This window comes from Micromys minutus, assembly GCF_963924665.1.
Source record: "Micromys minutus genome assembly, chromosome: 10".
Taxonomy (NCBI): Eukaryota; Metazoa; Chordata; class Mammalia; order Rodentia; family Muridae; genus Micromys; species Micromys minutus.
Window position 1 is genome coordinate 59,462,841 of NC_137979.1, and position 12,543 is coordinate 59,475,383.

The 12,543-nt window shown below is 50.7% G+C and overlaps 1 protein-coding gene across 1 annotated transcript in view; it reads right to left on the bottom strand.

Annotated features, from left to right (window-relative positions):
- The window catches only part of SDK2 (sidekick cell adhesion molecule 2), a gene marked incomplete at its 3' end in the record, with an annotated part of 267,015 nt that overhangs the window by 149,635 nt on the left and 104,837 nt on the right, over positions 1–12,543 (bottom strand). Inside the window, exon 2 of the mRNA XM_080924572.1 lies at positions 1,312–1,471. Within this exon, the coding sequence (XP_080780698.1) occupies positions 1,312–1,471 (160 nt within the window). The remainder of the gene's footprint in view (positions 1–1,311; positions 1,472–12,543) is intronic.

The window sequence follows — 12,543 nt, forward strand, 5'->3', positions numbered from 1 at the left end:
ACACACACACACACACACACACACAAACTGATCCTTGATCTGAGCTGGGCCTTGGTGCTGAGCTGTGCCTCTGCTTCGATAGGGAACAAAGCCTCTTCCTCTCCAGATCCTAATCCAGCTCCCTAGTCACAGGTAGGCAGGAGGCTGCTTCTAAACCCTACCTGAAAAAATTCTTGGCACCCAAGTGGATGTAGGGGATCTTCACACACTGTTCCAATGGTGTCCGTGGTAGTCACAAGTGGCTCCAGGTCCTCAAATAAAAGCTGCCATGTAGGCTGCTTAGAGAGGTCCTTCTGGCCACCTTGTAGGGGTTCAGGCCTAGAACAGCTAGAAATGATAAGGTTCTCTTGCTTTTTGGTCCACTGTTCTCCACCCCCCCCCCCACAGATGGGATGATGGCCCTCTTGCCCTGGCCTCTTCTTCCTTGTGGGCTAATGTGGTCACCCTGCACCAGCTGAGCCACCAGAAGGTCACAGACTGACAAAGGGGGTCACCCCAAACTCTGGCCTCCTAATGGAAAGGATGGCGATCCAGAGAGGATGGACAGATGCTCCAGCACTGAACCCCCTCTTCTCATTTGCATCCCCATCCCTGGTGACAGATTTGTATCTGCGTCCCCAGGGCAGGACAATCTTGTTTCCCCAACAAAACCGATTATGCACATCAGGCTTGGGGATTAATCACAGGCAAGGGGCTTGGAGCCAATAAGAAAGGCAGAGATAAGAGGATAAGAGCAGGGGGAGGGAGCACCTGAGGGAGCACCACCAGATTCCTGCTCCTCAGGGCCAGGGTGTAAGTGGAAGGCCAGGCTCCCCTGGTGGAGGGCCCCTCAGACACACATGACAAACCCACCTGTGCCATGTCCATGTCCCTATTCAGCCAGATCGAGGGGAGGGAAGAGTCACCAAATCCAATACTAAGGACCCGCCCCCTTCGTGTCCCATCCCTGAGGAGATGTCTCCTGTGTTACTGGCCCAATAATTGCTGCATGTCCTATTCCATTGAATCTAAGCTTCATTCAATAGAACTTTCCAGAAACAGTGGGGTTCTTTCCGGCGGGTAGTGAAGAGAGATTGGTTACATCCTCAGCCTCATCTCTGTTTTCCTGGTACCCTATGGGTAGTGCCCAGGCCTGCCACTCAGCCATTCCATTTAGGCATCACAGGGGTAGGGCATCTCTTCCAGAGCAGGGCGGTCTCAGCCTCTCAGGAGTATCACACGGGAGCCTGTGGCCCACGCATGTTCCCAGGTCTCCCTCTCTCCTTTCTCTGGAGGTGGCTGGCTCCATGCAGATGGGAGGGGGTGACTTGCCTGTACTCCAGCGAGAAGCGGGTCAGCTCCCGGTTGTTGTGCAACCACTTGAACTCCAGTGGCCAGCTGCCCTCAGCCATGCAGGTGAGCACCAGGCGGTTCCCTTCCAGATGAACTTGTGTGCGCACTGGCTCCGTCTTGAAGTATGGCGGTACATCATCTGCGGAAAAACAGGTACAGAGGCCGCGGTTAGCACTTGCTTAGCTCCGTGTGTTGGTCCTCTGAGCACCCAAGGTAGATAGAGCATGGGAGGAGTGAAGGGGAGGGCAGTTGGATACCCTGCCCAAGGTCACACTGGGAAGGGGTTGGTTTGACTCCAGGGTTGGTGTTCAGCAGGGATCTTCCTCACCAACCAGGTAAAGCCTTCTCTGCTTCCTCTCCTCTCCAGCCTGCCTCTGCTCCGCCCCTCCCCACCCCCATCACCTCGGTGTTTTCTTGTTGGGGAGCCTTGTCTGGTTCTCATTCTTTGCTTCTGGGGTTTAAGCCTCCAGGGAAGAAGGGAGAGGGCCCACTGGGCCTCAGCAAAAGAAAATGCAAGCATCACCAGGAAGACACAGAGTCTGCGGTGCTGGGGAGATGGCTCAGTTTTGCCGGTATGAGGACCTGTGTTCGAATCTACAGCACCCACATAAAAATCCAGGCTTTGCCATGGACAACTATAACCCCAGCACTGTTAGGGGGCAGAGGCAGGAGGATCCCCCAGACTTGCTGGATGCCAGCTTAGTTCCGGATTAATGAGAGGCTATGTCTGAAGATGAGTCATGGAGGGACAGCAGGGACAGACCTCCTCTAGCCTCCATGTTTATGCATGGGTGAGTGCACCTGTTTACATACGTGTATGTGTGTGTGTGTGTGTGTGTGTGTGTGTGTGTGTGAGCGCGAGCACATGTACACACACACAAACACACCACATAGAAGGGAAAAAGAAAAGCAGAGAGTTGAGGTGACATAGCACTTCAAATGACAGAGGGCTCCCTCCCGGAAGCTGGAAAATACCTCAAAGGCAGTCTGTGTAGTAAGCTTCTCCAACACCAGTCAGCTAGCCTCAACCTCCCCGTTCTGCCCACCCAGGCTGCAGAGTCACTGCACCTGTCTGGCCCGGCGCAGCCATACAGTGTGAACGCTCAAAGCTCCTTCATAAGGAATAGGGGGATGGGCAAATGGCTCAGGATGGAGTAGGGCCCTTTGCCCTCTGGCCAGTGAAGAAGAGGATAGACGTGAGGTGTGGGGTTGGACTAGGGTATTGGAGGAAGGTTGGGGAGGTGAAGGAGGGAGAGAAGAGCTCAAAGCCTGCCTTTGCATCACTAGCCTTTGGGGTAGGGCAAGGCTGGGAGCAGATGTCAACATCTGGAGTTACTAGTCCTCACTGTTAGCATTCTGTCTAAACTGCACCCCACAGTTACGTCTAGGAGAGGCTGCATGCCCCCTCCTCACTCTCTTGATCTTGCCCTCTTGCCCTTGCTCTTCTTCTGCTTTTATCTTCTTGCCCCTGCTTTCTCCCCATCCCCCCCCCCCCCCCGCAATGTGGCCTCTACTCCTCTACTCTTCTCCTCCTCTTCCTTCCTTCCTCTCTCCCCGCCCCCTGCCTCTGCTACCCTCCCCATTCCCTAAATAAACTCTATTCTATATTGGTCCCTCAGAGGGAAGGGATCCCCCAACATGGGCCCCCCAGAGGCATCTCCTTCCCCCACACCTCACCGCACCACCATAGAACATATCTCCTACTCTTTATTTTTTATAAACGCATCATATATTTCAGAAGGTTTCACATATGCTCATTTGCTCCTAATAGTCATCTAAAAACTCCAGGGAATGGGACAGATGCTTTAGAAAGGGCACCTTGAGGTCCGATCTTCAGAACCTGTTGGAAATCACACAGCGGGAGAGGAAAAAGCCAAACTACAGAAGCAGCAACCTCCTTCGGGGAAGCTGGGTTACCTCCCCAAAGAGATACCCGGACCGGGGCTTAGGAGTGGATGAGTCCAAGACAAGAACCAGACTCAGAGTTTGTGCCCTGGGCCAAGGGGTCAACAGTTGCAGAAAGCATGCTACAGAGAACCCACTTCAGTTAATCTAGAAACCCCAAGGCCTACTCAGGATCTTCCTACACACCACATAGGTACAGACACAGTCAGATCCCATCTTCTTAGCTAAATCTAGAAGCTCCCTGAGGTATCAAGGGCTGAGAGCCACATAGGAAGTTGCCAGGAAGGTAGCTCAGGTGTCTACAGACCGCCATCTTGTATTGACCCCGCTGGCCAGCTGTGTGGCAAAGGCAAGCGCTGGCTCTTTAGAATCTCAGTTTCTCCATCCGTGGATACGGAAAAGAAACAGCAGGCACAAGCGGAATGAAATAATGACTGTCACAGTGCTGGCCCAAGCCTTCTTCCAGGCATAGATGCTCTCTGTACATGACCATCGTTACTGTGTGAGTGTCTGTGGCAGGGATGGGCATGGACATCCTCAGTGGTGTTCTGGGTCATGCTCCACCCCATCCCCAAACCCAAGAGATGGAAAAGCACCTGACAGCCTGCTATGGGACCAAGGAAGGGATCAAAGGAAAGGAAGAGGAAGGGCATGCCATCAGGGGGGCTAGAAAGGGATGCTCTGAACCCCTTTGCATGCCAGGTCCTGCTCCAGGATCCCCTTTCTGGTTCTCTCAGGCCTAACCAGCATGGGGGCAGTCACAGCCAAGTTCACCTTTTGTTTCTAGGTCTCACCTGGGCTCAAGGACTGATTGATGCCTTGGTAAATGTTATAATAGGCTCTTGGGGGACTATTCAGTATAGCACCCCTAAACCTCATAGCTTTGTACTCAACTCATACCCAATCTTACGAATGTTTAAACTGCAGTTGTGTGTGTGGGTGGTTTGTGTGTGTGTGTGTGTGTGTGTGTGTGTGTCTTCCTTGAGTTCCTGCCTCAGAGAACAAGCCTGAGGGTAGTTTGGAGAGCAGCTCTGTCAAAGGCCCTTTTGTGTTCACCCCTTCTGCCCTCTTTACACCCGTCCTGTGAATGCTCTGCCTAAGGAGCAGTTGATAGGGCTGGGAACGCAGGTCAACTGGGATCAACTGGGATCAACTGGGATCATGCTGGCCTGACATGCAGGAGGCTCTGGGTTTGATCTCCAGCAGGGTACAAGTCAGGCATGGTGATACACACCTCTCCCCTCAGCACTCAAGGGGTGGAGGCAGGAGGATCACCATTGACACCAAAATAGCTAGTAAGGGAGGCCAGCCTGGGCTACAGAAGACCTTATATCAAAAACAGATGGAGCAGTTGAAAGAGTGCCTCTTTTGGATCACCAGAGCATAGTCCTCCTCCTCAAGGTGATTGTGCCTCTGGGGTTCTGGGCTGGGTAGAGACTGGCAGGTACCAGTTTTTCAGGGAGAGTTAGTCACTTGCCACCTCAGGAGGCAGCCAGCGCTGCTCTTGGCTTAACAAATGGGCGCACTCTCACTTCAAAGACGCATTCATATTCTCCAGCAGCTTTCAAGAGCCCTTTGAATGGAGTTTTGAAAACCCTCTGTTTGAGGCTGTCATTGCTCGTTCCTTTTAAAACAATAACATTCCCGGGCCCTGTGTGATTAAATCCCTCCCTTGGATGTGGGCTGACTCAGAGCCAGCATTGAGGAGAGGAGGAGGAGAGTGGGTGGGTGTGTTTGCACACACATATGAGCACACACGTGCTCTGCACCTAGACACCTCGCATCTGTGGGCTCGCTCACGGGCCACTTGCTCCAGGACTGAATTTACCAGCTCACTGCCCAGGCCCCAGGAACGAACAACCTGGGCAAATGCCTTGCACTCAGATGGTTGGATTCCCATGGCGGCTGGAGATAATGAGCTTGGGGGATGAAGGGGAAAAGATACTTTGCTTGCACACCTGCTGGGTACCAGGCCAGGTCTTGATCCTCCCCATCCCTCCTCTCATGTTATCCTCCTGAGGTAACCCACAGAGACTTAGGCCCTAGGACGCTGCTCTGTGGTAACCCTTGCTCTAGTGACCCTTGCCCTCTGGATACAGGGATTCTGGGAGGGAGACCCCATCCAAAGAAAACATTGGGAAGTGTACCATGAGTTGGCTGGGAGCTAGGATGCAGTCAGCAGAAGGATAGATAGGTGTGATGGGATTAGTTGTGCTTGTGTGTACATATGCGTGTGCATGTACTAGTGTGTTTATGTTCACGGGTCTATCTGACAAGTCTGGACACAACATACATGGACAACTGTTTCACGTCGGCTCTGTGAGTTCACAGGAACATAGCAACCATAGACTGTGGAGATTGTTTACCCTCTGCCCCTCACTTTCCTTAGCCGTAAGTTGGGGACACGTTTACCATGAAGACTAAATAAATGAGCACAGAATGCTAACTAAATAAACTAGTAAGTACAGACCAGAAGCTGGTACAGTGCTAAGGGACAGCTATTGCTCTTGTATATGGTACATGGTGTTAGAGAGAAACTCGCAGACTCTGTTAGCTGAGGCTGCTAGGTCTCCTCTGCTTTTGTTTTCAGATGAGGCGATACTCAACCTCTGGGACAGTATGTTCTCCACAGCCCTGTGAGCCAGCCAGAAGGGTAACTGTGCACAGAGAATTCTGGGTAAATAGAAGCAACAGTATGAACGAGTCATTCTTCCAAATCTCTCTTCAGTTTGAGCCCTCTCCAATTTTTATTAAAATATTTAAATTGATGATTACGAGGATGATCATACGCATGTGTGGGCAGGTGCTCATGTACCACAGCATCGTGCTGTGGAGACGGAAGTCAGTGATCTTCTTCCACTATTGGCTCAGGGATCACACTCACCCATCAGCCTGATGAGACAAGAGCTTTAACCCACTGATCCACTTCACCATCCTCTGGCCCCTTTTTAACAAAACATGACAAAATGGTTCTCAAATGTATATAAAAAAAACCCACAAAAATAGGTTAATAACTGGTCCTGGGGACAGGGCTCAGCAGTTAAGACAGAGCATGTGTCGCCTTTGCAGAGGACCCAAGTTTGGTTCGTGGCATGCATGTTGGCCAGATCATAACTGTCTGTAACTCCAGCTCCTGGGGACCTGATGCTTCTGGACCCTGGGGTAACTGCACTCACAAGCACACACACATAGATACATAACTTTAAAAAATTAATATATATTTTTAAAAACCAACAAACACACACATACACACACACACACACACACACACACACACACACACGCACGCGTGCACGCTCGCACGTACACACACAGAGCAAACTCCAAACCAAAATAACTTTTGAATAAGTCTGGAAAATGGGAGAATGCCCAGCTTAGTTACTGGAGTGTAAGGTAGAGCTCCAACCACTTAAACAGTGTGGTCTTTATGAATAGTGTGATAACAGGTCGGTCTCAGGTTCTAGAAATAACCTCAAATAAATAACAGGGACTTTCAATGCATGAGGAGCCCCGAATTCCAAATCAAGGCAGAGGTGAGGGATGGGGAGGAGTAATTATTTAGCATACAGCTTTGGAACAGCCAGAGAGCCATGTGGGAATAAAATATAAAATTGAATATCTTCCTCACACTTCACCTCAAAATAAATGCTGGAGAGATTGATGTTTTAAACATGAAAATGAAGTTCTAAAAGAACTAGGCAGGGCAGGGGGGTGGGGGGAGGGATGAAATCACAAAAGTTTAAAAATATACAATGCTGGTGGATTTAAGTTCCTGCCAAGTACTTTCTAAGTACCACGAGAGTTCCAGACGGTCAGGAGACAGACGATGCCTTCAGCTCCATGAAAATTCTTCAGAGGGAAGAGAAAACCCACACATCAAAAGCAGCAGCACACGACAGACCGGGGGAAGATATTCTCGACACTTACCACAGAAAAGATCTAAGTGTCCTGAGGGGAAAAAAAAAGGTTCCCAGCTGCCGGTACAGTATCACAACACCTTTAATCCCAGCATTTGGGAAGCAGAGGCAGGTGGATCTCGAGGAGTTTGAGGCCAGCCTGGTCTGCAGACTGAGTTTAATCCATCCAAGGCTGCATAGTGAGACCCTGCCTCAAAAAAAAAAATCACGTTTTTATGGTTAAGGTTACGAAAGCAGGAGAAATGGGAAGAGGGTATGACGGTCCAGAGGAAAGGACAGAGTGTGGGGATTCTTGACCTCATGAGCCACCTCAACTGACTCATGGCAGGATCCTCTTCTCCCCACTGGCCGAAGTGTGAGAGGGGGAGGCCCAGTGGGCTGGTGTGCAGGGAACAGGTACCCAGAGGGGTATACCTGTCATGGGCTGGGACCTTGTATGCCATCTGTGGAGTCACAGCCCTCCCCTTCCTCCAGCTTTCCAAGGCAGGACCCTCTGCTCCTCCACTTATGAATATGTGAGAGGGCCGAGTCTCAGAGCTGGAACACGATTTGAAAAACACCCGCATCTGATGCAAAAGGCACAGGGTATAAGAATGAGTGTATTTCCAGCATGAGACGTCTCCATAAGAGGTGACCCCAGAACAACCTCTGAGAGCCACCACTGAGTAACAAGTGTCACTTACAGAATCCACTATTGCTTGTGTAGAAGTTGTCAAAACCTTGTTTATTTATAGGCAGGGTTTCGTGCAGCTCAAGCTGGCCTCAGATTCACTCTGTTGCCCAGGATGAACTCTGATCTTCCTGCCTCCACCTCCACAGTGCTGGGGTTGTAGGCATGGGCCTGGTGTATGTGGTACCGGGGACTGAGGGCTGTGTGCACAGCAGACAAGCAACCAACTAACTGAGCTCCAACCTCCAGCCCTTTGCTTATAAAAATGAACTCTCTGTGTACCTATGGGCTGTTTTTTTTTTTTTCTAGTGAAGCATTTGGAAAAATTGATTAGTGGGTGTATGTCTTGTGTGTCTATGCCTGTACATGTGTGTGTGCACACATGTGCTATCTCTTCACTCTCCCCTGTCATTTCCATACTGTGGTACACAGTGTTTACTCATGACTAGATGCATGCATCCATGGGCACGTGTGTGTGTGTGTGTGTGTGTGTGTGTGTGTGTGTGTGTGTGTGTGTATGTCCCCGTGTGTGTGTGCGCGCACGTGCATGCGCATGTGCACAAGCAGCGAGAGCAGTTATGGGTCAGCCACACTGGGGACAGGGGAAGGCCCTCTGGGTGTAATTCCAGGGTGTCACACAGCTGGGGACCTGTTCATGAGAGATAGAGCACTAAGAAGGACCCCACTGCCTGCTGAGGCTGGCAAGAGGTCTTAGTGCTAATTTCCTTCTAATTTTCCTGAACAGGTCAGGAGGCCCCAACTGACATTTCCTTTTGACATTGCCACTAAATACCCTCATTGTCACCCTTAGATGCTAGGCTGAAAAGCTAAATAGCTCTGTACGGAAGCTAATCTCAATTTAAACTGCCTCCTTCCTTTATCCACTTCTGCAACTTAATATCACCTTCCTCCTGATTGGCCAGACTCCCCCTGCCTCATCTTTCAGGGCTGTCTGCTTCCTAGCTTGGCCTGGGAATCACACAGCTCCCATGGAGCCGTTCCTGCTGGGAATACTGGCCAGAGGCAGAGGGCAAGCTGGGCTGAGGGCCTCTGCCAGGCTCCTAATTGGCCAAGGACATCCCTCTGCCCTTTAGTGCAAGTTTCAAAAGCCACTGAACAGAGACAAATTCCCTTTCAGACCTGAATAACCGTAGCTCCTTCTTCCTTCCAGGCTCCTAATTAGAGCTTAGGCCAGGCGGCTTGTGAGCCCCGAGTGCCTGGAAACGGAGAAGAAGCTGTGGTTCTGAGACTCACACTTCTCTCGGTCTGTCACCTCTTTCCTGGACTGACCTCCGCAGCCTCCGGAGGGCTGCCTGGCTTGGAAACCTATACTCATGAAGCACAGGAGGAGAGATTCAGGTCAGAAACAGAACAAAGGCCCAGGGCCCCTCAAACCTCCCCTCCCCCACCCCCAGACTCTATGGTTTTATGTGAGCTTGGGTCTGGTGTAGAGGCAGGCTAGGTTTGTGTAAGTCCGTATGGAGCCTTCCCACAATGCCTGTGACTCCACAGGTCTATAGTGCATGGAAAGCCAGATAGGTCCATGTGGGGTGGGGAGGGTTAGTTCCAAGTCTGGCCTCTATCCGGACAGAGAACTCAGGAACAGAGAGCATCATAATCCAAGAGGGGGCTGCTAGGGCTCTGCTGGTCCCCACTCTTCAGCAGAATGTTTTAGGGGTACATCGTGGTGCATAGGATGCTCAGCAGGTGTTCTCTGCATGGGACCCAGACTCCCAGCTCTTTGTCTCTTCAACTTCCATGTCTGGTACACCTGCCTGCCCTCTCCTATCTCACCTGAGCCAGGGCCTTGAACACCCTAGGCCCCCCCACTCTCTTGATGCATGACCGCAAATGAGATGCTAATCAATGCCCCTCCCTTGCCCCCTGGCAGATGCCTGGTCCCACTTGGCCCGTTGCCGCATGCATGCCAAGTGTTTCATTAGCCAGGAAAGAAGGCTTTTGCCCTCCTTAATCTAATCCTTGCCAGTGACCTTCAGGAGCCAGCACCTTCTGATGCTGGGGGCCTGGGAGGGTACAACAATCAATTCTGCCTCGGCCTCCGCAGCTGCAGCCAGACGAATTTCTCGCTCAGAAAAGCGTGTTCAAAAGCATCTAATGGAACGGATCATCAATTTGTTTGAATACACATCTAATCTGATTAGGGGGGGCCTGACCACAAGGGCAGCCAATGTAAGCTAGCTTCAACACAGCCCTGGGGAATTGTAAGTGGGGTGGTAGGGCTCCAGTTGGGGAAGGAACAGTGTGAGCCTCACCCTGTCACCCAGCAAGCTCTCGTGGGTTGGGCCCATTGTACAGCCAGCTAAAAGATGATACAGACTGAAGAGCGAGGGTGCCCTCGGGTTAGGCTGACAGTTCTGGGGTGTCTATAGCTCCAGTATTGGCTACACGAGCCTAGATGGTGTTCTGGAAGCACCTTGTGGATGATTGATCAAGTCTGGTGGCACTGTGGTGCTCGAAGGACCCTTAGAGCCACGGATGGTGATAAAATGCTGTCTTGGGTTGGAGAGGGACACTCCTCTCTGCCCAGAAAAACCCCTCCCAAGAACTTCAGAATTTACTTTGAAACACAGTCTTCGCTGGTCACTGACAATGGTCATTGACCATTGACGACAAAGCCACACTGGAGTAAAGCTAGCTCTGTGGTCAGGGTGTCGCTAAAGGATGTTATGGGGCAGGCCTGATGACACGGGCCTGCATATTAATTAGTTTTCAGTTGCTGTGATAAAATACCATGACTAGACACATCTTAAGGGTTTATTTTAGCTTCTGGATCCAGAGGAGAAAAGTCCATCACAGCAGGAAAAGCAAAGCAGGGGGGGAGGGGGAGAAAGAGAGAGAGACAAAGACAGAGATGGACAGATACAGAGAGACAGAGACATACACACAGAGAGAGACAGAGACAGAACAGGAAGTGGGGAGAAGCTATAAACCCTCCAAATCTGGCCCCAATGATAAACTTCCTCCCACAAGGCTCCACCTCCAAAAGTTCCATAATTTCCCCCAAACAATGCCACTAACTGGGGGCCAAGTGGTCAAATACATAAGCCTGTGGGAGTTACTTGTCTTTTAAACCCCAATAGCCTATGATACCTGTCACTCAGGAGGCCTAGACAAGAGGTTCAAAGTTGGGCAACTCAGTGAGACCCTGGGCTGGGGATGTAGTTCAATGGTGGAGCACTATCCAGGATGTGCAAGGCCTTAGGTGCAATCCCCAGTGCATATTAAATGGTATGACGGTTTGGAGAGGCAACGTCGACCAAAAGGCTCACTCGAGAATGTTTGGTTCCTGATGCAGGCACATCTGGGGTTGGGGTTTGGGAAGAGGACTCTTCTTCAACAGTGGGTTAGTACACTGACAGATTCAGAATTGAAACAGGCTACCAGGATGCGGTGGGACTGTGGAAGTTGGGTCCTTGTTGGAGAAAGTGAGTCACAAGGACTTTGTCTCTGGCCCCTTCTTTCTCACCTCTGCCTTGTTTTCTGATCACCACGAGGGCAGCAGCTCAGATTTATCAGGGGATGTCGCCATGGTGTTTAGCCTTGTGCCCATGACAGGGATGTCAGGTAACGGGATTTGTCACACTGAAAATCTGGACGCCATAAGAAGACACACAAGGACCGAGACTCTTGGGAGGGAGAAGGCCACACGGAGACAAGCAGAGACGAGATTGATGAATCCACAAGCCAAGGAGCACCAGGCATTTCAGAAGGAGCGGGAAGTAGGCAATATTCTCTTCGAGCGTCAAAGGGGTGAACATCTTGACTTCAGAGTCTGTGCTCTTTAGAATGATGACGACTAAGTTCCAAGCCACTCCGTATGAAGAACTTTGTCATGGAAACTTATGTAATGCCTCATGGCAATTTGTGCCCGTCATTCTACCAAGGGTAGCATGGCAGAGGCCAAGATACCTGGGAGAGCTGCTCCCGACACCAGGCAGCCCTACCCCAGGGCCTTGGACAATGCTGTTCTATCCCACAAGGATCCCTTTCATTTCTTCTTTGATGGGAAAACTTGTGTCTCAGACCCACCTCATAAAACTCAGTGCAGTGTTTCCTGTAAGCTTCCTGAGATCTCATCTGTGGGCCTCAGACTTTGGAGGGCGCCTCCCTTATGGCATGTAATACAAGAACCAGGGCTGTGTGGGGTAACTCTTACGACAGTGTATCATTCCCCAAAATGCAGGCTGGGAATCTCTGACCCTCCTGCACCTAGAGCCAACACTAGCCTTCATGGACTGAGAGAACATCTAAACACCAGTTGTCTCCCTTTAAGGACCAGGCCTGATTTTGAAAAAAGGCCATAAGCTACTCACTTCAGTAACAGACTATAAGTTTCAGAAACTAGGTCATAAGACACCAGCTCTAGGGACAGACCATAAAATCCAGAACAAGATCATAACCTCCCCCCAAATTACCACAAAATGGGGAAATATCTGATCACAGAATGGGCCATCTGCCCTGGGCAGCTCTCTCTCATCCTATGGGTTCATGACATAGGAGAGCAGATCACTGACCACCTATGACCCCCCTACATCCACCAATGGAATTTTAGATTACCTGATCTTTCTAGAGAGTTTCCCTGGTTCTTTATAAGAAAGTCTGCATGCCTTGGTCTAGGGTTACCAGTCTTAGAGACTGGTTGATCCTCACATGCTGAATGTTTCTGCAGAATATACAGGCTTTGTTGGAGTCTGGGTC